The sequence below is a fragment of the Lagopus muta genome, chromosome 1 (assembly GCF_023343835.1).
Source record: "Lagopus muta isolate bLagMut1 chromosome 1, bLagMut1 primary, whole genome shotgun sequence".
Classification (NCBI taxonomy): Eukaryota; Metazoa; Chordata; class Aves; order Galliformes; family Phasianidae; genus Lagopus; species Lagopus muta.
The window spans coordinates 105,775,932-105,803,173 of record NC_064433.1 but is presented as its reverse complement, the minus strand read 5'-3'; the positions used below and the strand labels follow the sequence as shown (position 1 = coordinate 105,803,173).

General features: G+C 38.4%; 1 protein-coding gene across 2 annotated transcripts in view; it reads right to left on the bottom strand.

The window, feature by feature from the left end:
• The window catches only part of DOP1B (DOP1 leucine zipper like protein B), a 45,083-nt gene extending 22,235 nt beyond the window's left edge, over positions 1-22,848 (bottom strand). The window contains exons 1-15 of one of the 2 annotated variants that reach the window (XM_048934220.1): positions 22,664-22,848; positions 20,775-20,949; positions 14,831-15,012; positions 14,581-14,751; positions 12,144-12,333; positions 11,207-11,305; positions 10,368-10,491; positions 9,507-9,607; positions 8,855-8,969; positions 6,315-6,435; positions 5,108-5,227; positions 4,435-4,540; positions 3,793-3,984; positions 2,408-3,086; positions 703-974 (exon numbers count right to left, since the gene is read on the bottom strand). In XM_048934220.1, coding sequence (XP_048790177.1) covers positions 703-974; positions 2,408-3,086; positions 3,793-3,984; positions 4,435-4,540; positions 5,108-5,227; positions 6,315-6,435; positions 8,855-8,969; positions 9,507-9,607; positions 10,368-10,491; positions 11,207-11,305; positions 12,144-12,333; positions 14,581-14,751; positions 14,831-15,012; positions 20,775-20,912 — 2,610 coding nt within the window. In that variant the 5' untranslated portion in view covers positions 20,913-20,949; positions 22,664-22,848. The remainder of the gene's footprint in view (positions 1-702; positions 975-2,407; positions 3,087-3,792; positions 3,985-4,434; positions 4,541-5,107; positions 5,228-6,314; positions 6,436-8,854; positions 8,970-9,506; positions 9,608-10,367; positions 10,492-11,206; positions 11,306-12,143; positions 12,334-14,580; positions 14,752-14,830; positions 15,013-20,774; positions 20,950-22,663) is intronic. The other variant, XM_048934230.1, reaches the window with a different exon arrangement.
• Positions 22,849-27,242: the final 4,394 nt, after the last annotated feature.

Below are 27,242 nucleotides of genomic sequence, written 5' to 3'. Positions count from 1 at the left end.
ATAAAAGCACTCGGTTGCTGAAAGATATTTCCAAATCTTCCTAGGTTAGTAAAGGGCAAGAATTCAGGTCATACACTTAAACCTAAAGGAATATACTTTCCAACTCTGATATTAGAGGGTAGGTAATTCAAACAGATGTGCATCAGAGTTCAGGAAAGCACTTCTGCTTCTGATTTCTGGGTCAAAACAGATCACACATATCAGGCACAGAAGCTGGAAGCAGAGTAATAAACAGTAAGAGGTTGGAATGAACTCTCATACCAACAAATGGTTGAGATGAGGAAAACATCTTTGAAGTAAATGCAATCAAAACAAGGAGGACAGAATGTTTGCATCATTATTTATCCTCTAGTACTGACTCTTACTGAAAAATTTGAGTGGTATCTAAGTTCTCTGAAGTATAGCGCTCAGGCTAATGAAACTTAGCCCTTCAAATCTACCTCCATCTCAAGAATTTGGACACAAACAACCAGCAATTTAAAAATAGCCTCTCACTTCTGAACATCTTATTGTGAAGTACACAAGTAAGAATGCAATTTCTTTCAAATGCTTGTGAAGGACAAAAAAAAAAAAAAAAAAAAAAACCAACACCAAAACCAGAAGTAAACATATTACTCCAAAAATTCATATGGATACTACTTCCTTTCCCACCCCACCTTGGATTTACAGCTGGGCAGTAATAAAGAAAGAAAGGGTTGACACCTGGTAGAAATCAGTTTTCTCCGAGATGATCTTTAGAACTCCAGGAGCAATGGGAGGAAGCGTGACCATCTGCAGCTTCCCAAGGAAGGGGTTGTGGCCAGAGACTTTGTATCGCTTCATTTGGTCTTCTATCACAAGCGCTAGCGACTGGGAATGGTTGATCACCTCCAGCAGTGTGAAGATGGACACGTTCTGAACATAGCAGTCATTTACACAGCAGCATATTGTCATTAAGGACTTCAGCCACAGAGGGAAGCTGGCATCACAACCTCCTCAGAAGACAAGTGAAAAAGATTAGGGTACTCAAAGGTTATACTCTTACCTTCAACTAGTCTTCAGTCTAGCTCACAGGATCAAGAGACAAAAATGACTACCCAGAATTCAGCTGTGATGCTATCATAACGCCCCTTGCTTCAGAAGAGCTCTCTTCAAAACTTTTCCTAGCAGAGAGGACCTCAGTGACCCAACAGCAAGTGCACTCCTGCTTTCCGGATTGTTTAGGCACAATTAGTTTTTACAGCTGCAGGAAAATGTTCCAGCTGTCACTGTCAGAGATAACAACAGAGGACTGCTGATCAAAAGTGGCTCCCTGGAACTGCACTGAGGCGTATCATTTCAGTAGCCATAAAGCACACAAGGAACTGATACAACTAACAGCATGTCAAGCCACTTTCAGCTCTGCTGCAAGAATAATCAGATAACATTTTATTAGGACTTGACTGGATACAGTCTGAAGTATGAATTCACGTCTCTAGCTTCAAAGACAAACGTTTCAAGTACTTAACCACCAGAATAAAATGAATACTCTTCCTTCTCCTCATCAGACAACTTCTGTACTGCATTCAGCCTACACCTTCATTATTAGAGGGTCTCCACCCTTTTGCCTCTAAACCTTACTGTTTCTCCAAGCTGCGCAGTGGAAAAATAATCTTACATAATCCTAGGACAACGTTCCAAAGAAACACAGGTATGTAAGGAAGCCTTCTAAGTACACTCAGTACAGCTAAATTGCTTAATCAAGTGGAAGGCACTGCAAATATGCAAGCATCTACATCAAGGAGAGCTCACCCGTGTAAATGATAAGCATATCACTGTTGCTTTAAGGAAGACACCAGAAATTTGTATTGAGGTGAAAGACAAATTTCAGTTTCCCACCTCATCATTCACCACAAAACAGTCTTGTCAACAAGCCTCCAAGCCAGTAACTGCTCCTAAAACTAATGAAAATTCCTAGCACAGACAGGCCCTTCAATCATACAGGATTATTTTTTTTTTATATATGTTAGCTTTAATCAAATTCCTTTGAACTTTAAGGTTAGGAAAATGGATATTTTGCTTCTATTATGGGCTCTGATTTTCCATTTAATCCATCAACCCCTAATGCTTCTTTTATTATGGATCTGTTGAAACTTCTGAAATCTGCCAAAAACACCCCAGGCCAGAAGATCTTCTCATCCTGTCATCTACAAGTTTTGCAGTGAAAGTCTTCAAAAAAAATCATTAAAAATGCTTGAGAAGAATTGTCCTCTATCCCCAAGACACAAAATATACCCCGATGTGGTAAATCTTGAATTCATAGGCAACTTGCCTTCAGATCAGTCAAAAGGCATTACCTACTGATTGCATCTCTTGCAAGTAACTGAGCTCACATTGTAATTTGTATTCCCAAATGCACAAGTTGTCCATGAAAGGAATCTTTTCTTACCAGGAAACTGAAACAAAGAGATATACAACTGCTCCATTTCCTCCTCCGAAAGATAGACGGGGAATGTGGTACAATCCAATAGAAGGTGACAAGCTGCAGCAAAAGCTTCTTTGCAGTCAGCTCTAAGGGGTCCCAAGACAAGCATCACTTGTTCCAAGTCCCAGTCTTCCTCCTTTTCTTTCTTATTATCAGAGTTGCAATCAGAAGAAAGGTTAGAACTCTTGTTCTTGAATGGTGACCCTCGAACTGAGAACAATTCTGAAAGCATTTGTTTAAACTGAGGTACAGTGATTTGCTTTGCAATCTTTTTCTTGCTGGCACTCTCAGATAATCTGTAGCCATTCTCTTTCTTCTCTTTTCCACTCAGATTAATTGCTGAGATGCTTTCATTATTTGCTTCTTGAAATTGCATCCCAAAAATGTATTTACTGGAAAACTTGGCAACCAGCTCTTGGATGCAATGCAAAGTCTTCTGAATGCTCCCTCCTTTTTTCCAGACATCATCTCTCTCCAGTGTCACATTTGGCACTCCTAAGTGCTGAGAGAGCTCTGGGGAGGAAGCACTTAGACCAATGCCGCTGTCTTCTGACTTCAGGGGAGGGAATGGAGTCTCGTCCTCCTCCTGCAGCTCTGACTTAGTCTCCAAGGTTACATCCACATTTTCCTTTTTCACCGGGCTCTAGAACAGAAACATTAACATAATGTGACAGTATTTAGTCAGTGATATTTAATTTGATTCATCTGCATTTAAAACATAACAAATATTTGTGTAGTCCTCACACTTTCACTCAAACATCAACAGATCCCTATCTAGAGATGCTTAGCAAATGGAAATATTTCCTTAAATCCACTTTACAACTGGAACAGTATTATTTATGCTTGATTATTTTCAGTCAAATGCATTTATTTGTTCGACTGAAAAACATTCAGGCTGCGCTTGTGTGACTGCTTCACACCAACTGTTCCTTATTTGCCATAACAGTCTCCTGCACCCAAGTAATTCCACATCATATTAAGCTAAAATATTAACAAAAAGCCTTATAGACCTAACCAGCTGTAATACTGAGCTTGATTTGTCAACTCATCCTTAAGAACTGCATGATGCTGTCTGCCTTTTCAATACTATTAAAAGCACATTTTTTCTTAATACATAGGATCATAGCCTCTGTTTCAGACAAGACTACTTCACCCTCACAAATAACTGAAACAAGTCAGAAATGGAACAGTAATTACAGGACACTGAATAATCTGGAAGGGGACAAAATAAGTTCTGAAAATCTGTATTGCTTCTGTTCATCATCTACATTTAAAATTAAAGAACTAGTATTTAAAAACAAGACTCGTCACAATCAATTTTACATATCGATAACTTGTGAAATACTTACCCCATTTCTACTTCCTGTCTCAACGTCCAAATAGGAAGGAGGCATTTGCACTTTGCTAAGCACCTTAAAACATGTCTTTAAGGCATGAGTGAGTTCTGGCAAACTTAATACCTCCACATTTTCCAGGAGAGACTGCACCATATAACTGAGCATCTGGGGAAGATACTGAGTCTGCACTTCAGAGTAGAGTTCCTAAAATAAATAAGCATTGTTTAAAGTAGCTATCAGACATTATTATTTAACTGTGTAGTAACACTGGTTAATTGCTGATAACATCAGTTCATGAATGTGTAATCTGTACAAACTTGCTTCAGAGCTATTCTTCTTCCTTCATTCTGTATGATAGATGTGTGATAAAAAACAGATCATACCCTAAAAGAGTTATGACAGTCTGCCAGCTACTGTGAGACAAAGAAGTCTCATTTCTTTCACTGGATTACCATAATTTTGCTATTTTGCTAGTTATTTTGCTAGGCAATAGCAAGGATAACCATATAGAAGTCAGCACGTGAAACTATACTTTGCCAAACATGTCATAGATGCACATACGCATACTTGCTTGCTTCTATTATACATCATCTACTAATTATTTGTTCTTAGGCATCTAAAGACATCAAAATAGTGAACTGCAGGTTGCCTTACCAAAGGAATCACATCAAGAAGAAACACCAGTAATGTGCAGAGCTCTGAAATTGTAGGAGGCATGCTAACATTTTCAAGAAGATCTCTCGTCTGTGTGGACTTCTTTCTAGCATGGAAATAAGCACCATTTTAAACAATTTTCCTGTCAAAATTCTTGTTACAATGGAATACTTTCAGCAGAACAGTTAGGCCTTCTCAAGTAAAAAGAGATTTCTAATACAGCAGCAGAAAGCATCCTGTCAAAATCCACCTAAACTGCTGCATGTATGAGAGATGCTCAGTGTTTCTAATTTTCATATCAAATCTCTGTAGACTCTCTGACTAAGTGTAACCTTCTGTCTTACATTTAAAAAGAAAAAAAAAGGATACACTTGTTCTCCAAAAAAAGACAAAAGCATTTTCCCTATCCACCTCTCCTTTTAAGTCTTTCCCAGTCCTAGCTGCTATTAAAACATAAAAATAAAATTAAAAAAATATATTTTTTTGTATGCAATTATTAGTTTGCATTATTTAATTACTTCAGGAAGCAACACATATAGCTATCTGAATCTAACTTGTACTGAGGCCCTACCAGAATGTAAATGCTTTGATAAACTTTATGTTCTTACATAGATAGCTGTTATGCATCATTTTTGGGGAGGGAGGGTGCTCTATTTTTAGATAACATAAATACCTGAAACAATCTTCAAAACATTTAGTCATGTAATCCCAAAGAAAGTCTGTGCTTAAGGAGGTAATCAACACATTGACTGTTTTGACAATTTCCGAAGCATTTTTGTTCTCTTTGATTGCACTGCATGGAAGGAAAAAGAAGAAAGAAAAAGAAAAAAAAAGAGAAAAAGATATCAGCAAAGATTTTAAGAGCATGTATGTTACAGCATTAGCTGATGTGCTCTAAAAATTTATTTTTCCTCCGAGATATTGATTGCTTTAATCCAAGGACTAAGAGATTCTAGAATGGCTAAATTTTGAGCATCTTCCAAGATGAAAGAAATCAAACCTTACTGAACTTTATCACAGCCAACAATAAGCAGTGTTCTTCAATTTCTTCTCTTCTAATCAAAGAAATCAAGCAGGCGCGTGGAAAATGTTAGGGAAGTCACAAGAAATCTGGTATTTTATATAGAAGGCTACTTAGCTTTTGAAACAAAAATTTGCTTTAGTAGGTTAGTTTTTATTAACTTGGCTTATATTATTATTATATTATTATTTTATTATTATTATATTATTATATATTATATATCTATCTATCTCATATATATGAGATATATATATATATGAGATATATATATATATATGAGATATATATATATATATATGAGATATATATATATATATATATATGAGATATATATATATATATATATATGAGATATATATATATATATATATGAGATATATATATATATATATATGAGATATATATATATATATATGAGATATATATATATATATATGAGATATATATATATATGAGATATATATATATATATATATGAGATATATATATATATATATATGAGATATATATATATATATGAGATATATATATATATATATATGAGATATATATATATATATATATATATATGAGATATATATATATATATATGAGATATATATATATATATATATGAGATATATATATATATATATATATATGAGATATATATATATATATGAGATATATATATATATATATATGAGATATATATATATATATATATGAGATATATATATATATATATATATATATGAGATATATATATATATATATATATATATATGAGATATATATATATATGAGATATATATATATATATATATATATGAGATATATATATATGAGACGGTTTCAGTTTATAATTGAAAAGTTGTACCTTGCAAGTATGTTGCCACTTTGATTGTAGCTAAGTTTGAGATCAGAACCAAGTGCATCCTTGCAGTAGGAATAAAAGGCTCTAATAACTTCAAGGAAGAGGTCCCCAACAACCTGTGGCCCTACAATTTGAGGAAAAAAAAAAAATAAACCCTGCAATCATATCGAAGTCATTGCTAGGTAGTTCAGTTACAAGCTTGTATAAATTTGAATTAGGGGTAACTAGATTTAAATAAAACAACAACATGAGTTTTGAAGCATGAAGAAAATGATTATGTGGCTTTTTAAAACATCAGACTTTGGGAAACATCTCAGTCAAAATGAAATTAAGTACTTACAGGGATTTTTTTATTATTATTATTTATTTTAGTCGAATACTCCCTGTGTTTCATTTTTAGGAACTTTTGAAGTGGTACTTGAAAAGTCATAGCACTGATTCTACATTACATCTAAGACACTGCAGTAAGGCACATCTACTGCAGTCATTGTAAGCGGGTATAAGCATACCACAGACCTGCAGTTCACATGCCAGAAATAATCACCATAACTGTGAGGAAAACAAGCAAATTTCCCAATACTCATTCAGCACAGTAGCCATGATTAAATTTTGAGGAACAAAATCTGGGAAAATAACTGTAATAGAGAAAACTCAATTGGTCAAATAGAACCATAACATGCTTTTTTATACACAGTTTTAAGAAGAACCCAGAAGTCAGGTGTATGCTGTCATGTGCACCCAGTTGTCATGGGTCAGCCCACCTTCATTTTATGTAAAATTGCACATAAAGATGAACAATTTATATGTACAGTATTCCAAACATGGAACTATTAAAAAAGAGCATATAAAGCATTCCAGTGAGTGCTTCTACAGGAAAAAAACAAAGTTACATCACTAAGCAGAAGAAAAGGTCAAAGATTCTGCTGTTTTGTTTTGCCTTTTTTTTTTTTTTTTTAAAGTTCATTTGAAGAGGAAGTGAAAGTTATACAGGTTTAAAGCTAAAGAAGTTATAATTTGTGTGTTGACTGAAACAGAAAGAGTAAAGCATATCAGGCAGCTCAGCTAAATAATCCTTTCCTGTGGTTCAGATTAACAATGACTGTCAACAAAATAAAACATACAGTAGGCCATCCACTATCAGTCATCCACTTTCTAAATTAGATTATAAAATATGTGACTAATCCAACCACCTCAGTCACCTGTTCTTCCTTCAACATAGTTTTCAGGAAATGAAAATGTTTTATAGAATATTCATTAATTACAACTGTTTTTCAAATATTCTTACAAAACATTAAAATTAACAGCTGAAGGAGACATAAGCACCATTTGATAAACAGACTAACAACGGCCTCTATTAAGGTGGCATTCATTTAATAGGGAAGTAATACAGAATTCTCCTTTGTCCTGGTAATGTTTTGGTACTACTTTAATGGTCGATGTACTTAAGAGGACTTTCCAGACCCATGAAAAAGGATGATAATACACAGATTCCTACAAATAAAGAGTTCAGTCTCAGTATATAAGTTTTATTTGTGATAAAGACTACAGGCTTAGTCAACACTAACATCTTTCTCCAGAATAACACCTAGAATGCTGAGGAATACAGTCAGTCATCGAGACTGCACTGGCTTCTAAAAACTACCTGTTAACTTCACATACCCATCAGATTCACATAATAGAGTTTGAAAGACTTATCTGTACGTGGTTCTTATAAGAATACTCTGAAAAACTAAATTCTGTTAAGCCCCTTAGATTTTATTTATGACACAGAAAAAAACTTGACCTTTGAAGGGCAAGCTGGCAGGGTCTCACCCTTGCAGAGCTGGGAAATTCACACAAGAGCATAGACATGTGACCAAGGAAGTGGAGGAAACTCTTCACAGCCCAGTCACAGAGCCTCAGACTATAGCTCCCACAGCAGTGGTAGGCCTGTGCAAGCACACAGTGCCACTGACAGAGGCACCTCCATCTCCCAAACCCAGAGGAGGTTATTTGCAGCTGGAGCAGCTGCAGGTAAATCGGAAAAACAATGCAGTCTGACTGATGCAGGCCTACAAAAAGACCTGCAAGCAGCTAAACAATGAAAACAAATCCAGGAAGTAGTAGTACTGGCAGTTTTTCAGATAGAAGCCTCCTTACAAGACAGAAAGTAGAGATGTCTGACATTAAACCTTAGAGATTAAGCTCCAAGGAGTGAATAGAGCAGAATACTGAAGCTAGGATAGTAGCTTCAGTCCTAGAACTGGACTCTGAGTACAGTGGAGGGTTCTCCTTGTGATAATTACAGGCTGTAGTGCACTGCATCCAGTGCAGTGCTCTGCAGAAAAGCCAGAAATAACCTGGAGGGTGTTTGCTTTAAAGCACAGCTCTTAACCAGTTCTAAGGCAAGTAAACCAGTCCCCCTGCACAACAAAGCACAAAACACATACAATCAGAATTCAGAAGAACTCCACAGGGTGCTATCCTGAGTCCCATTTTCAAAGCTGATAAACAAGAAGTCTAACAGTTTTAACAGACACAACAGAAGTGACAAGTAACATTACCTATTTCAGGTTTATCAAGGAGACTGATAAGGATGCGGAAAGGTTTCAGATAAGCTTGATGCTGTTCCTCTGTATCAGACTCAGAGAATTTCTGATGTAAGATTTCAGCCAAGCTCTAGTAAAAAAAAAAGAATCAAAATGTTATACCTAGAAGAGAGATTTCCATTCTATCAACAGTTGGTCTTCCAAGGCCAGGCTGGATGGGGCTTTGAGCAACCTGATCTAGAGGGAGGTGTCCCTACCTAAAGTAGGGGTTGGAACTAGATGACCTTAAAAGTCTATTCCAACCCAAACCATTCAATGATTCTACGATTCCTAAGTTTTATTTTGTGTATCATCTACAACTGAACTCCAATTTCCCACATAGACAAATTGATGATATCATCTTATCATGCACACTCAAGAGCTGATCTTATTCAGGGAGGCATTTTTAATAATTTCAATTAGATTCCATTTGTATTTGTAAGCACATATAATGTCGGGACAAATACAGAAGGCATTCAGATTGAAGAATATAATAACACCGAGGGGATGCTTTAGTTAGGGATTGAAAGCTCAGAAGGACATATGAAGTGATGCAGTGAACCACAGACGTAGTTTGTGCTAAAATTTAAAAGGATCATAAAAATATCTGTATAGAATGAATACCAACCTCAACTAAAAGATCTCTAGAGTATTTCCCAAAAAAATAAATAGCATGGTCTTCAGAAGTTGTTGACTCCGGAGCAAAAGTACCCCCTTTAATATCAGAACCTACAAGACAAACAGAGGCATGACAAGTACAAAGAAACACTACATTACCCACTACCTACACTACAGAGAACTACACACACCTTGTTTATAGAGTATTGAAACTACATTGCATTTTTTATCTTCATAATTTTAACACTTTACTTGAAACTAACTCATATGGTGCCCAAGGACAAATTCTGCAACACAGTTAGAGACATCCAGGTGTATTACAGTGAACTTCAAACGTAAATCAAAACCAAGGTCAGGTCTAGATATGGGGTAATCAGAGGCATGTTTCATGCAATTACACAGTAACTCTTTTACAATTGTAACTCTTGTCCTATCACTTTCAGTCTCTTCTGGCACTTAAAAAGAGGCAGACTGGGAGAAGCCACAGCTCATTTATGGCTCCTTCTTTGACAATTAACCCTATGAAGGAATCTTTAATAGGCTATTACTTCCAAAAGAGCAAGGTTAAAATGGCACTCTGTTCCTTTCAGGTGATTCCGGGGTGAACTGTGAAGGGAACCACAAATAGCTCATCAGATGCCCAGTGATTCAGGACAGTGAAATGAATTCAACCTCTGAAGAGAAAACCTGTTTAATAAAAATCAAGCATTCATTTGACAAACAGGTACTTTATAAATGCAAGCAGAACAACATTTTCTTTAAACATCATTCATTAACTACTGAAAAAGCATGTTATATTTTTAAGTACTGAAACAGTTTCCTTTTAGGTCCTTGGAATATTGAATTTCGCTGGCTGTATATTGTACCATACCTAGCAACCATGCATATAATCTTCTATTGAGTGACATGTCTCTCCTCAACAGTGTTTGTGTAGCTGCTGACAGAACATAGACTAGATCAGTCCTGCGCAGTAGAATAGCATTTTCATTGTTGTCCTAGGACAAAAAAAAGACAGCTTAGTTGTTTACAAACACTGAAACAAGTCAAATTGGTGATGAGGGTTTTGTATTTGTTTTAAAACTAGTAATATTCGTGTTTTGGGAGAGGGAAAAAAAGAGGGATAATAAACCATCAATGACAAAATATTTTGTTTACTAAAAATTTCAGAAAAGGGAGCCTGACACATCTGTGTGATTATTTTCCTATTTATAGTACAGAGCCACAGTTAAGCTAATAATACTGAAGACTTCATTGTGTTACATCTTAAGACTTGAAGTTATTTGGTACCTTCAAACTACTACACAACAAGGCAAGTTGGGAAATGATGGGGGACAGCTAATGTTTCAAGTATTATTTGTTTCTCTAATTATTAACAGAAGTTATCTTAGTTTAGCACAAACAATTCCAAATGCTCTATATTTTTCTTTGTGCAGCTTCCCAAGCCTGAACATTGCAAGCATATTTGAGATATCACAACACTTGAATCAAAGCACAGCTTCATTTGAAGCATTTTGATGATGTAGAACTGAGTTAGCTGTATGGAGTATGAACGCATAGATAGAGGAGAAGCTGCAAAATCTGTTTTTATTGGTTTTCAAGGTACAAAGTTCAGACATTTAGTGATAACAGAGGTGGCACCTGGACTAGTTTCCCAGTAATTACCTCCCTGCACAAAGTGCACATATGACAATACTAAAATAGTCCTCTTACCAAAGCTGTATCAAATGGAAAGAAGAAAAGAATCACTTCGAGAGTGTTTCTTTGCACAAGGACATTTGAATCCAGGACTGATACACACAAAGACTTGATCTGTGAAACAACAAGAAAGCACAATGGTGTTTTACTTCATGATCATAGCTAAAATACAATCATGAGGAAAAAGATAAAAACCAAACTTGATTAAAGGTGAACAATATTATTTTACGTGAGAGGATAATTATTCACCCATTTACTTCCTCTCCAAAAAGAGCCAAGCCAAAAGTTTTGCAGAATACTGTTAAAATATTGTTAAAACTTACAAAATACCTGGTTTTGTAACAATACAGGATGTCACAACATGGTACCACTAACTATCAGACAGAAAGTGAAGTCTAACAAAATGCTGATGTTAAGTACTTAAGCTGACTTTACTGTAATTCCATCACCTCAACACCAATTACTACTGCCAACTACCAACTACCTACTGATGTTTTCTGTTTTACTGAAAAAAACAAAAAAGCATTAAATTTCAGAATTGTCTTCTAGGACTGTAAACATTTGAGAAATCTACATTAAAAATGGTATGTAAGGTATTCATAGTATATAAGGCATAATTCAGAACAAGCAGAGACAAGGTGTCGTGTTTATCTCTCGAGTCAGTCTTCTAAGGCTGTATACAATACTATGGAAAAGTGCAGAAAATTCAGAAGATTTGCATTTTGCAAACTGAACAAAGTATGCATGGGAGATTCTCTGGTTACATTTCAGGTAAGATGTTCCCATGAAGTAATTGCCTAATAATGCAATTCTGAAGTACAGACCTTTCAGCCTCTCCTTCTCTCGCTCTTAAGAGCATGATGTTCTATTCCAATACAGAGAAGATACAACTTGATAGCATGCTGTTATTATGGTAGGTAAGACTGTTCCACAAGAAACATAATGAACTTACTGTAAGGTTATAATCAGTGCCAAGCATGTACTTCTGCTGTTTTCCAGACTGCTCTCTGTTGATATGACTGACAACAAAAAGAGAAGCAGGCAGCCTAATGGACGGGCTGACCAGAACACTGCCCCAGAGTGCTCCATAGAAAACTTCTTGGCCCATTAACAAGGAGAGCTTCACAAGCAAAGCATCTGTTCTGTAAGAAAGAATATTTGACGTGAGAAAAGATTTCTGTTCCTATAGTTTTACATCAGAAAAAGGCAATTACACACAGTACTGTAGGCCACAGATTTTTTTTTCCTCTATTTTTGTATTATCAGCATTGTCCCTTTCCACAGAAAGATGGCCAGCATGTGATTGCACAAAGAACAAACAAAAGAAAAGCAATCAAGCAACAAAACCAGAACAAACAATGATAAATCAACAAAATTAACAAACAAACAACCTTCAGTCCTTTGTGACTGTGCACATGCACTGAAACAGTTTCTCTGCATGCTATGGAAGCTTCTCCTGTAATTATCTGCTGACACTAAGCTCCGACCAAACCTGCAGTAGCTCTAATTGCAAAATATTGACTAAGAGATGTGCCTGATGCTGAGCTGGAAATACTTTAAGCTGATGGCAGGCTGTGAAAATTGATTTTGTCTGTCTGGGTATTGGAAGATATCCCATATATTCGTACTTAAAAAAAAAAAAAATCGGCGGGCTCAATTTTTAAGTCTCAAACTAGCAAAAACGTGAGAGAAAATAACACAGTTACTGTACATAGAACTGGAACACTGCAATTTGTTAAATGGCAATTACATTGCAGATCCTATGACTTCAGGCACATTCTCTGCTTTGGCAACTCTGTCAGTATTGTGGTGCAGAAACCTCACATTAGGAATGCAGAAGTGAGTGAGAACAGAGAAGTCCAGTACAGAAGAGAGGAAAAAAAAAAAACCAAAAAGACTCCAAACCCAATGTTCTTTATCCATTTCCTCATAAAGTACCCTTCAAGACATTTTCTTTAATGCCTGTGTGTGTGTTTAAGCATTACAAGGATATAGTATCTATGTCTCTCACAACGCTGAGTTAAAAATTAATCCAGCACAGCTCCCAGCAAGAACTCTAGCCTATCTTTCTTGTACCCAAATCATTACCATGAGGAAACTAAAGAAAGATATTTTTTATGCAATTTGTAAGACGACATTAAATTAAATTTTAGCATAAATCTTCCACACAGCGAAATATACGGCCAACTTCTGTCTGTGCAAGGTGAAAACAACACCATCAAGAACAGGGAAAAAAGGCAAACAAACAGAAGCTGGATCTTGGAACTAATCTGCATTTGCCAGTAACTCACTAGATAGACACTAGTTATAGGCAGTTTCAAAATAAGCTGAATCTCATTAAGTCTTGAGATGGATAGAATATTTAGTTTCAGAAGATTCCCTTACTTCCCAAATTCCCAGCAATTAGTGCTGTTGGAAAGAGGAAAGCTACACATCACTGTGTCTTGTAAATCTGTCTGAAAACATAATAAAATCCATCCTTCTGTAGCAGACTGCATGAGGTACACACGTGTCTACAGATAAGATGCTCTGCAATTGCCAACTGAATACTACCAAGCTGCAAATACATGTGACCTATTCTTACATGCTTCAGTGACTGATAAGAATTTTCAATCTAACACTTGTTGAGACATTAGATCAACAACTATTTTATCAAGCATATTATATATAGCTTAGCATTCAAAAAAAAAAAAAAACCAAACAAACAACAGTGAGAACAGCCAACATATCCAGACTGTAAATACAGATGGAAATAGACTATAAAGGTTTAAGCAACATTTGTTTGAAATCTACGGTAGCTGAGTTCTTACAAAACACTTCTGGTAATTGAAGTAAAACCATTACACAAGTGGGTGCTGAGCTGCTCTTCTCACACACTCCCTGCTCCTGACTTCCATTGCCATTACTGTCTGGGAATGAGTAAAACAGCTCTTCCACAATAGATGCTGCAAGTGTTGCCTCTTGCTTCTGCTTTCAGAAACTGAGGCTAAGTATCTGACACAGAGAGATTGGAAAGGAGAGAGAATGCAGCTGCTCTGTTCCGTCACAATACATATTTAAATAGAATTTCCTTACAGAGCAGCAGTTTGGGAAGACAGGTCAATTACTCAGGAATTTGGAAGAGCATTTAAAAATGCTTTTTCATTCTGTTCCTTCAATACATCGATTTTCATCCCTCCTTTTTCTCCTGTCCTTTCCTCCTCCTGAGATGAAAATAGACAGGGAAAGGTTTTTTCTACTTCAAAGCTGTTTATTGCAGCTTTCAGGGAGTCATCATTCTGCCCTTAGAAGCCCTTTAACTTTCTCTTTCCATAACCAGCCATCAGAAATTTTTTCAGAGTTCCATAAGAAAGCAAAATACCGTATATTACTTTTACATTAATTCTCACCTGTCATAGATTTCTGACCCTTCTTCCAATCCAGGCAGCAGTCCAATTACAAAGGCTTGAAGACCAGGTAGGAGGGACTTTTGGAGAGGAAGAAAGTATTTCTCATACAAACCAAGGAGAACTGGCCTCACTGACATTGCTGCATTTGCCAGCAGAGGAAACAAACCAGAGCTGAAAAGGAAAAAAAAATTAAAAAAATTATTAATTAAAGTAGACTGTGAAATGCATAAGCTTTTAAAGAGAAGTTTACCTGTACAAGAACAAGTCCTTGGCAAGCCATTTTGTCCCAATTATTTTAAAGATTATTTCATAGGTTTCTAGTGCCTTTAAATGTACTCCACTAGGAAGTGCTGGATGCAAACACTGAGATAATCTTTTACTGATGATCAGACGTCTTGGCAATAGAGAATACTTCAGGTTACTCTGAAGAGCCTGTGGAAGAAAACAGGTCAGAATGAATATCTGTAATGTAAAATATGGTTTATAATGACTGTATTTCAAAGGTTTCCTACTAGCAACCAGAACTAAATAACATTCAAGACTTTTCTCTCATAAATGCAGATTGTTTCACTTCAACAGACTTCTGCAATTGAATTTTAGTACGAAATCAGTTATGAACAGCGTAGGAAAGTCTGATCTTGCTTTCCATAGAGACTGGAAATCAAAATCAAATGGACAAAGAGAGCACAGTCTCATCCTATGTCCAAGGGAAGTGGGAAGGCAAGAAGTGGAGTGTCTCAGCTTTTAAGGACAGGGGATAGTGTAAGAATTAAATAACTGTCTTTCCTCATAAATTAACATTGCTCTTATAGCTGAAATAAGCAAATAATCCTCTCACTAAAGTATGTGTATAAAAATCTGAAGTTACTTGTAAACCTGCGTGGCTATGCTCAGTATGCTTTAGTAACTACAGCCATTGTATGGATGAATAAGTCAAAGATCTTCAGGATAGGAAACAACTAAATATTGCACATAGGCTAAGGCTCAGGAAGACCAAACTGCATTGCCTTTCTTGAAAACATTACTCTTCTCATTAAAGCAAATGAGTATGTAAATACAAATAAGTATGTTTCTAAAATTGAGAAAGCAACAATTAAAAGAAAGAAGTTGCAAGTAAATGCTACTTCTGCCTTTAATCACCAACTATTAACACAAACAAGTGTTTTACTGCAGGTTGCCTTTTGGGATGTTTTCAGGATGAGGCAGATTCATGACTGTCCCAAAGGCTAAGTCTTGATCTTGTCCCATGTAACCCTTTAAAACTCTATGTTATTCTAGTATGCCTGAAAAAAAACCAAAAACCCCACTAGACAAAGGAACTAACTCATGCTTGTCCAGTTTCCAAGACAAACACAGTAGATCAATGATCACAGCACTCACTTCAATGGAGAATCCTGACTATTCACATCAGCGTTCAGAAGAAAACACAAAACTCATCCTACTTCAAAGGTGTGTGCAGTGTATCATTTAAGACTTCACAGTAGTTGGGCAAGAGAAGTTAAAAATCTTCTACACTGCATTATTTCTCCTTTTTGCTGCCCTGCCTAAGCTGAGACTAGCTCTTAGTGAAGAGTTTCTAGTAAAAAAAACTTCACTCAAGAAGAAAAAGGCTGTGAGATTAACAGCAGTAAATAGAAAGAAATGTCACATTACTCTGAAATGCATACAGTACAAAGGCCATTTGGAGCCATTATATTTCCTTTCTTTCCTCCCTCCCCTCTCACCCCCACCATGATGCGATTTGCATTTTAACTGGTACTAAAAGCCAGAATTGAAGAGTACAGCATAATCTCACACATGAAACTCTAACGGGCAAAAATTCTACTTGCAAAATTAGCTTTTATATTTGAGATAGGAAAAAAAAAATCTTTAACATGTTGTTGTCTTGTACCAACTTTGAGAAGTGGACTTTGAAACATTCTGCTTATATTGGTTGGATTATATTTGCCCACACCCTCTGTAAATATAAAAGATGGACTACAAAAAAAAAAAAATACACCAGTGGTAAATATTTTCTGAGTTTAGGACCAAACAGATACCATCTTAATATACTATCTGCTAAAATCTTCATATAAACTACATAGAAAACAGCAGCTGGACAACTGTCCTCACAGGATTGGGAACTGACATTATTCCCCCTGCCCCTTTTCCTTTTTTAATTCTGTGAGCATAGTTTGATGGTATTCAGTTACTTAAAGGCTGAAGCCCACCCTGATCTACATTTTCTCCTTTTCTCCAGCTTTCCTGCATGTGAGCAATTATGATAGAAGAAGAGTTACGTTATACACATAGAACATCTTCTAATGCATAAGGATGCTTTTGCCTTCTTTGAACATGAGCTATAAAGGGCAGAAGAATATCTACTCTTTATAGTGTATACACATGGCTTTTTTAGTGCTGTGGCTGAAAACACAAAACAAACACAGGCATGCACACAGGAATATTTCTATTTCCACAGTTACTGGTTAAGGCCTACGCTGCTTTATAGCACCACAGTATCAATTTGCCTAGACATTAAGAAAAGCAAGCAAATCAAGTAAATATTTATATTCCCATAAACAAAATTCCAGAAAAAAAAATGCAACATGTATATTCAACCAGGAAATCCTCTAACTCTTATTTAAGTCAACAGCAGTCGGGAGGAGTGAGGGAGAAGGCCAGCCTATAAGTCCATTTTCCACTGATTCATTTGCCAGATAAGTTTGAGAGAAATTCGTAACAGAGCTCCAGCTTCCATAAAAACAGCAGCATGAAGTTCAAAGCTGGTAGTTAGGAAACTGGGAACTGAAGTTATATCAAAAGAAGGAGACACATCCCCAGCTCTGCACACTGCATTTGAGCACTGGGTGCGGTGAAGTTCCATAAAGCCATTAGAAGGCAGGGCTTCCCTTCAACAGAAGGCAAACGGTGTTTGTAAGCCAGCAAACAGCTGTCATAAAGACATGGCAGTCACACTTCTCATACAAACTAACCGGCATCATTAAGGGCTCTGCTGACAAAATCTGTGTTTTGGAAGAATCTTTCTCTCCCCTCAAGAACATAGTGTTGCATTAAATGTTACTGCTGAAATAAAGGTCAGCTGTGCAGCAGCAACGATTTTTGTTCTTTCTTTCCCCTTTCCTTCTGATTTGTTTGAATTCTGAACAGACTGCTTCAAGAATTTTAAATGTGAAACAAGGCAAGCTTGCATATGCTGAACTATCACCTATTTCTAGGTTTAAAAATAAAATATGGGTGGAGGAGGAGAACCTAAAAATTTCTTCTATCAGAGTGACTTTGCAGAGTTGTCTAAAGTTGTATCCTATTACAGCATTGGAACAAGCTGGCAAAATCTGCAGTAGCACCATCACTTTTTGGCACTCAGACAATCCCAGATGCAGCAATCTGTACTGAAGATTTGAAAACCTTAGGCACAAAACAGTGTTCTCCAGACAGAGAACTTATGCAAATTTCCAAAAATAATTAAAATACACTTCAAGGCTGTATCCATTAAGAGCAACGAGAAGATGGTAATCCTACTTCTTGAAGCACAGAGCAGCCCACGCTGCAGCTACTAAATGATTGGTTTATATAACTAGAGGTAGGATCCATCATCGTGATGTATAACACACTGTAAAATGAAAAAACAAATATCTGATGCAGCGTAAGTTAGCAACCTCTGCCAATGCTAGCTTTTGTTTTCGCTCATACACCTGGTACCTGCAGTTCTGGTCAGAACACCGCAGAGGATTTATCTTACCTAATCTTACAAGTCCACGTCATCTAAAAAACCATGGGCAAAATGGTAGTAACTCACTTCAGGCTTCCTACAAAGCCAGTAGGAAACATGAGCAATTTTAGGACAGGATTCTTCTGATCTACTTTAAATAGCAAGAGGTGAGTCACATCTAACTAATTAAAACCTTTAACCTTATTTCTCTCCCTGCTTAAAAGTGATTCAAAGTAAAAATGCCCACACTGAAGACATCGAAAGTTAGATAAGCTTTGTCTCCCTTAAGTGACAAAACTGTCTTTTGAGATGTACAATCCGACCGTTTTAGCTGATCATTCAGACTGATGTCAGGCAGTTCCTCTGCTGCTCCTGTGGTACTACAAGATACCATGAAACAGAGAACCACAGAAGCAACAAAGAGATTGTGAAAAATAACATTCAGTGTAACCTTGGTAGGCATTTAATATTAGCAAGAAGTAGTAAAACTGCCTCTTTTTCACCAGCAATAAGAACAGCAAGAGCTCCAAGGCCATGTGTTTTAGCCATGGCTGAAAGCATTTGTATCAGCTTCCTCCACCCTTTTTCTCTCATCTTTAAATAGGAGGAGCCCCATGCCTATTCCTTCAACCCTTGTATTGAAAGGGTAATTCCACTGAACTTTCATGGAAATAAGGGCGTGGGTATTACTGTGAGACTCAGTAACACAAGTACCACAAGACCCAGTACTCTACCTACAGGAGAAAAAGCCTCAGAAAATATTACAAGTATGTAAGCAAGAGCACTCACAATTCAAAGATCCTTTTGAAGCACGTGCTTAAGATCTCCCAAACAACACCAAAAACAAAACTCCTTCCAGAACTCCTTCTCTTTGCTCTCTCTCCCTTTCTCAGCATTTTCATGTTTGCTTAGTAATAGGCATCACTGTTACTAACACTCAGACTCCTGAATATAATCATGTGCTGTGTAAAATAATTCGTATTTTTACAGACGTTTCTGTCATTAAGATAACGTTCACCTCTTTCCTTCTACCCACTCATTTCATTCTTGGATTATCAGAAACCGTCAGTAGAATAAATTAGGCTCTTTATGTTAGAATCACACCATGAAAAGAGCTCCCCAACAATATTTTGCTTTATAGAAAAAACGAGATATCACAGGAGTTAAGCAAATAGCTACTGATATCTTATCTCACAATCTTCCTTTTTGTGGCACACTCCCCTGACTTTTCTGTTATCAACCCTCTTTTCAGATAACAGGCAGAAGCAGATGAACACTAGAGATGAATACTCTTCTACCAATTCCTATGCTCCTAATACGATTAAGTCCACAAAATACCACAGCAGATGGACTGATGTAACAGCTGAAAGCCTTTCTGTTTGTTTCCCACTATGCTGTTATGTATTTTGGCAATCCTATACCCTGCACAGGAGTTTCAGCTAGGTGTTAGTCAGTTGCGGTGTATTCACCTAGATCCAGATAAAAGATCAAAGCCTACTTTCTGCCATAGGCATGTAATCTCATTTAAATTCTGATTTTTCCTTTCAAGAGAAGCATTCTGAAGGGCTTTCGTTCTCCCTATGACCGTCCTCAGCAAAAATACAGGGAGAAATACTGTAGGCAGAAACGTGCAACTCCTATTAACAAAGCAATATGCAGCTTCCTTCTGTTGATAAGGAAAAAAGGTGTCTGCCCTTTAGAAAACATTCCATTTAGATTCTCCTTCCCTCTGAAACCTCTGTGACATTATGATTTAGCAACAACAGCAAAGTCACATGACACACGTCTGCTAACAACATATTACCTTACGAATTCTGCAAGAGCTGTCTCCTCCCATTCCTATTTACTTGATGATGCAACTACTCACGCCCCATGTACACTCAGGAAGAGCATTATGTTAAAACAAACTGAGTGGGACACAAATAACATTATCCTTCTTTCTTGGGCAAGAGGAGAAAACATTTCCTAGGTGTTTTCCCATATAAGACTTTTTATTTTTTCATATTTTCCATGGTCACACAAAACAAACCTCCAGCAGCAACAAATCAGTTATTTCCCCAAATATGAGGACGTGGTCAAGTAAATGTGTTCTTTAAATATAATTTTTTTACTTGATAGCTATAGTAGACTATAGTAGATTCTGCAGCTTCTTGGCCTACATAAAGCCTTATTCAACTACCCTAGGTTCAATTTAACCAGGACTGTGAGACTGTTTAAAACCAAAATCTAAATTAGACATACCTGTATATATATATAAAGGGAACAAACGCAATTTGAAGAAAATCTTTGCTGGTTTTATCAGGATTTCTCATATTTACACAAAAGATACTAATTTAGCTGTTTCCATTACCCCTTCTTTTATAAACTAGTATTTTCCAACTGATTTTTAATTTTTTTTTTTTTTTTTTTTTTTTTTTAAACACAGTGAGTTACAGTGAATAAAAAGATAACAAACAAATGAAAACACAGTCCTGTGACACTGTACCTTATTGAGCTTGCCAAGGGAAGATATAAGATCTGCCCATTCACTTGATGATTCGAAGTTTCTCAAAGCTTTCTCAATTGCTGAAGAATAATTCCTGTATCTGTAATCACCAAGTAACTCCTGCTCCTCTGGGTCCATCTTCAGTTCTCATAGCAAGGTGAAATTTCCTGGTAAACTAAAATATATACAGAGTTTCAAAGAGATAATTGACATTTAAGCTCTGGTAAACATAAAATGTTGTAACAATAGATACATAGAAACACTGACATCCCAGTAAACCAGTCAGATGATCCCGTTGCAAAATGAAGTTAAAAATAACTTCGCAAGTGTGACTCCAACTCTCCATCAACTGTTTTAGTGGCTTTGCAGTCAGAGTTTCCTGTTTATGAAATATATTTTTTTAATTGTTGTTGTGTTTGTTTTAATTCCACGCACAAGGATCTGTCACACAGTAAGAAAGGAAACTATAAAGTCTCATTGCAAATAGGCAGAATGCTGACAAGCAGGGAGACACGAGTAGTTTTCGTCATCGTGCAGTGTTCTGCATGCTTACATGTAGCAGTGGAATGTGAAACATTTCATATCAAAATATAACTCTTCAGAGGAGGCCCTTTAATAGGATTCCCAGCCCTTAGAAGAAGAATCCCTCAGAACTCAACATGTCTAATTGCCAGCAGGAAACGGTGACGTAAAAGGCTCAAGGTGTTGCGCAAAGGTGACAAGCCATGCATCCAAGTCTTCCTTTACTTCACCACAATGTGTTCATATATTTTTTGCAGAGTAGAAAAACAAGTTTTCCAGACGTGCTTTCCTCATGTTCAGATAAAACACAACCAAACCAAAGCTGGTTTAGAACAATAGGAAATGGGCTTGGGTGCACCATGCATACAAGAAATTTTATCTGCACTCCTGTACCAGCTATGATAATAGTTCTGCTGGCTAATATCAAAATAAGCACCTAGACACATGCTTAGGTTTCAGAATGCCAGGCTTAGGTCAATCTGTGCTGTCTCACTGACACAGGAAAGTGAGTATAGTCCTGTAGTAACATTCTATCATGTTTCTGAAAGACGTCTGTGTTCAGTTTCCTGATTTTAAGTCACAAAAATAAGTCAAAGCAGTCTTCTGCATTCTTAAAAACAAACAAACAAACAAACAAACAAAACACACCAGAAGAGAACCTGAACTGTGTATTATCCTTGAACAGGAAATAATAACTACATTGAGAAGGGGTACGAAACTCAAACAGAAAAATGCAGATGGACCCAAAAATGAGAAGTGATTTCAAAGGCACGTTTAAGCCACTTTTGTGCTCCTTAATAGAAGGATCCAGCAGGGCTCAGCCACTGCTAACAAAATACCTGATGTTGTTCAGCCTAGCTACATCTCTACGATAAAAACATACATAGATAAATGATGATCTACCTGTAGGTGTCCCTGTGCATTGCAGAGGAGTTGGACCAGATGACCTTTAAGGGCCCCTTCCAACTCAAACGGCCCTATGATTCTGTGACTGATTCTAAGTTAACGGCAAGGCCATGTGTGTTTTTGCTTGCCTGTTCTTGTGGTATTTTTTAACCCACCACAATAAAGATGCAAAAAGCCCCGTTTCCCTCATTTCCTCCATGTGCCCGAATCACCGGACTGCTGGACCGCATTAGAAGCAGTTCCAACCCCCCTGCCGTGAGCAGGGCTGAGCATCCGTGTTGATTAGACGAAAGCAAGCCCGCAACAACACCAAAATTTACACACGGCACCGAACAGCAACCTTTACGTGCTGTCAGGAAGCTCCACAGCGGCGGGAGGCGCCGCGCCGCCCGCCGACAAACGCAGGTGACCGCGGCGGGAGCCCCGCGCCGCTCCCTCCCGCCCCCGCGCACCACCGGTACCTGACAGCGCCCCGCAGACCCGCCGTGCTGTGGCTGTGCTGACGGCGGCGACGTGTCCCGGTGTCGCGGCCCGGCCCGCAGTCACTATGGCAACGGGAAGGAGCGAAAAAACCGACCCAACCTGCCACCGAGCAGCAGCCCCTCCCGCTCCAGGCGGGCTGCGCTGCGGTCGGCAGCTGGGCGATACCATTGAACGCAGGACGGGGGGAGTAGAGATGAGGGGGGCAGGGAGCATTCAGGAGCAACCCAGCTCTGATCCAGCCTCCGGCTGACCTGCCCAGACACATCTCCTCGCGCCTTCACCCACACAGCAGGCTGCCCGGCCCTGCGGGCGGCACAGCGGCTCACCCACGATGCCCCCCCGCAATTCCGCGGGGAGATGGCACGGCTCAGCGCCGCGGCCGGGCTACGCACGCCCCCTGGCGGTAACAGGGCGGCCGCCGCCCTTATGGCAGTTCGTCCCGTCCCGCAGCGACGGGGTGCCACCTCCTGGGGTGAATGGGTGAGTTCTGTGGTGAGAAGGCAAACCGGCAAGGTACTTACTGATGGTTCTGCGGTAATAGACTCTTATCTCAGTTCTGTACCGTCTTTCCAAAGCTGGACCAGGAATCAAAAAGCGCTGCTGGCAGCTTTTCACCGCTTATTCTCTCTCTCTGTAGTCTTAGCAGTTACTCACAGGTTCCTATGCAGCCCATGTGGCTGCTGCACATTCCATCCATTTGAGAAGCCAGCATCTGCTGACAATGTGAAGGTCAGCGTGTGCACATGGAGCACATCAGTAACAGCTGATCAACATGTAACGTGCACATGACAAAGGCATGAAGCATTTTGCAATTATTTTTAACATTATTATATCTATATATATGTCTTTAAGATCCTTACCAACAGCATAGATTATGGGACTAAGTGCAGCCTCTGCAAGTTTGCTGACAACACCAAACTGAGTGGGCTGGACTAGTACTAAATGAGCAGGTTGGTGGCCCTGCCTTGACAGGGGGATTGGAGATTTGTGATCCTTGACGTCCTTCCACCCCAGGCCGTTCTATGACTTTGAGTGCTGTGGAGTTCCTCTCAGCCTGATGCTGGTGACATCAAATTGGTACTGCAGAAGGAAGGGATGCCATCTAGAGGGACCTGGGCAAGTTTGAGGAGTGGGCCCACAGGGACATAATGAGGTTCAGCAAGAACCAAGTGCAAGGTGCTGCACCTGGGCTGGGGCACGAGATACCCCACCTCATTTCAGATATCTTTTAAACTTACGACAGATCTGTAATAATCATAGATTGGCTTTGGTTAGAAGGCACCTCAAAGACCAATCTCCAACCTGCTGCCATGGGCAGGGCTGCCCCACACCAGCTCAGGCTGCCCAGGGCCCCATCCAACCTGGCCTTCAGGGTATCAAGTCAGCTGCGGCACAGTCTACTGAACGGAGAGGCCATGGAAGCATTCGGTCTGACGGCAAACATGGATTGGAGCATGCACTGAAACCAGCCAGCCTTCAAGTCAGTCCACTTTGTTATTTCTTTTCATCAGTAAATAATACTGATGAAAGTTTAACAAGTTGCTTGTTTTCTCCATATTACCTCCATAGAAGAAACTACACCAACACATACAGAAATAAAACCAGAGGCACTTCTGTTGTACACCCTCTAAATACTACACAACTCCAATCAAATGAAACAGACACTGCTATGGGGTGTCTCAAAGTGCAGGTACATATCTGAAGACACAAATGTAGGATTTTAAGAATGTAGAATAACCATGACAACGTGGTGAGTAGGGCCCAAGGACAAGAAGACAATCCTAGCTGGAAAATGAGATGTTAAGTATTACTCATTAAGATCTATGTGCTATGAATGGCTCACCTTGTGAAGTGATCTGCAGGCAATGACAACTGGCCTCCAAGTCCAGAACATTTTCCAGCTGATGGTTTCCTTTATTGTCAGCTCCAAAATGAAGTAGTAGAATTTGTAGAGTAAAAACAAAAACTGTAATTTTTCTGTTGTAAAACATCTTTTTTTTTTTTTTTTAATTCCCATTATTTGAGGGGAGAAAATAAACTACAAATATTTTTCTATGAATTCGAGACTGGCATTTCAGTTATGTTCTTCATTTAAACATTTTAAGTAATACTAAGTGGTTTATATAATTTTCTTGATGCATTTTTAGCCTGAAAGGAACTCCACAGCACTCAAAGCCACAGAATGACCCGGATTGGAAGGGACCTCAAGGATCATGAATCTCCAACCCCCCTCCCACATGCAGGGCCACCAACCTCCACATTTAATACCAGACCAGGCTGCCCAGGGCCCCATCCAACCTGGCCTTGAACACCTCCAGGGACGGGGCATCCACAACCTCTCCAGGCAGCCTGTGCAGCACCTCACCAATCTCATAGAAAAGAATTTCCCCCTGACATCCATCTTAAGTCTTCTCTCTCTCAACTTAAAGCCATTTCAAGATTGCCTGTATGTTGGATCATGCTACCACGAGAGTTGGGTTAAATTAAAGTTCACTATAGCCATAAACTAGTTCAAAAAGTTCTTTTTTTTCAAGTAGGAAAACACCACATTATTACTAGCACTGTCTATATCCAGCTGATACAGAAGCCTGTACAGCTTCCACTCCCAAAGTTTTGCCACTGCTGCCTGAACAGCTCCTGCACAAGCCATGGCATCACCAGTGAAGTGCCTCCACTGAGCTCTCACAATTGTCAGTCCAGTTCCTTTGCTGTTCCATGTCACCACAGTCACTGCATTGCCAGCCATTTTCTTTAGCTAATAAATTGCAAAGTGAAAATGTTACTGACATGCTGTAAAAAGAAAAGCAGTAATTCACATGTAAAGGTTTCATACAGTAGAACAGATCATTATTTCATTCTTTTCCCAACCCTTAAACTTTATACAATGACCACTCTGCAGGCATGCCAGAATCTGAATACAACAAAACACTTCAGACATAACAGACATGACAGACATGGGAGAGAAGCAGGGAAGCAGCCTTAAAAATAAATTATGGTTGAACAATGGAAGCCCTGTCCAAAGACTCAGCCTGCCAGGCATACTGTACAGCTTGTCCTCTCATTCTGCTCTTGGCAAACAGACCTCCTCTGGAAGCCTGCCACACACAGTCCCAGCTCTGTTCCCAATATGCAGTCCTCATCCTGCTGTCACAAGGAGATGGGTGTGCATCTCTTGCAAAAGCTCCTCCCTGCCTCAGGCTGGTCCTGTGAGCGGCCATTTTTTGGCTTCTCCTTCCTCAAGTATGGCACTGCTGAAATGAAAGGCTGTAAAAGATGTGTCCTCTGTTCTTTCGATCTGTATCAGAAGAAACTGTATTATAATCAATCACTACAAAAACAGCATTTCTGATGGACTACTAAATAGTCTTCCACTTTTCTTCTTAAAAAGAATAAGCGCTGCAAAAGGGCTTAGTGTAAGAAATTGAAACATCTGTAAGACTGTCAAGCATCATTTGTTTGACTTAAATGTAGAAAAAAAACCAACACAACAAAAACCACCAACAATAACCCAGATGCTGAGTTAGACTTAAGGAGGAGCTTTAAGGAGTGTAGAAGAGACTGAGACTGATTTGCTCTTACAATGGATATAATTTAGCTGTATTAAACACACCAGGGATTCTTAGCCTGCTCTTTGTAGAAACCTTATGAAAATAAGTAGAAGTTTGGGTAAATGTTCATTTGTAAAGTTCATACACACAACCTAGAAGGGCACGCAACTTTTGAAACATAACGACTTAAGTGTCAAGAATCAAAGTATGTGTGACTCTCCACTGCTCAATTACATCTCTCAACAGTTCTGCGCGATATATTACTAAATCAGAATAGCCAAGTTTCCCCCCCACCCCAAATACCAGTAAGACAGCCGAAGAACATAGGAAAACCACGGTCCTTTCTGTTGCACATTAGAATGTGAGTCATGGTACTAGCAGAACGGCCACTGGAGCTATGATGCTGTAGGCAGCCTATAGCTGCTACACAGAATACATAAGCAACTTTTTCTTTTTTCTCCTTTTAACAAGCATATTGTCAGTGATCTGTTGCCATTAAGCACCAGGCCTCAGATGTTTTTTCTTCATAGAGAATATATCAGCATAATAACTTCAGGAGGCAACACTCATCCTCTTTTATGAGATCTGGAGCTTAACTCATAGCAACACTTCCACATTAATAAGAAAAACCCAAACCAATAACTACTGTATCTGTAAGATTAATACTCTCAGCTTTGTTCTGTGCTGTTAAGTGACTACCAAAACAACACATACTGTGCTCAGTGTCTCGTTACTTAAGACTTCCCTGAACACAAACCACCACAGAAAGCCAATGTAAAACTCAGCTGGCTAAGCCATTTTGCCATTGCCTTGCTGACTCCTGATTAAGAATTAACATGACTATTACATTTTTTTCATGACTAAATGAGACCTGTAATTTTCCACAGCTCTTTCAGTCTCTCAGCATTGAAGAGGGAGGTATCCTCTTCCTGCATCTTCAGTCCTGCCCTGCAGGAAACATGGAACAGGCAGGGTCTTTGAGACTAGCCATGGCTGTCATGCTATCTGA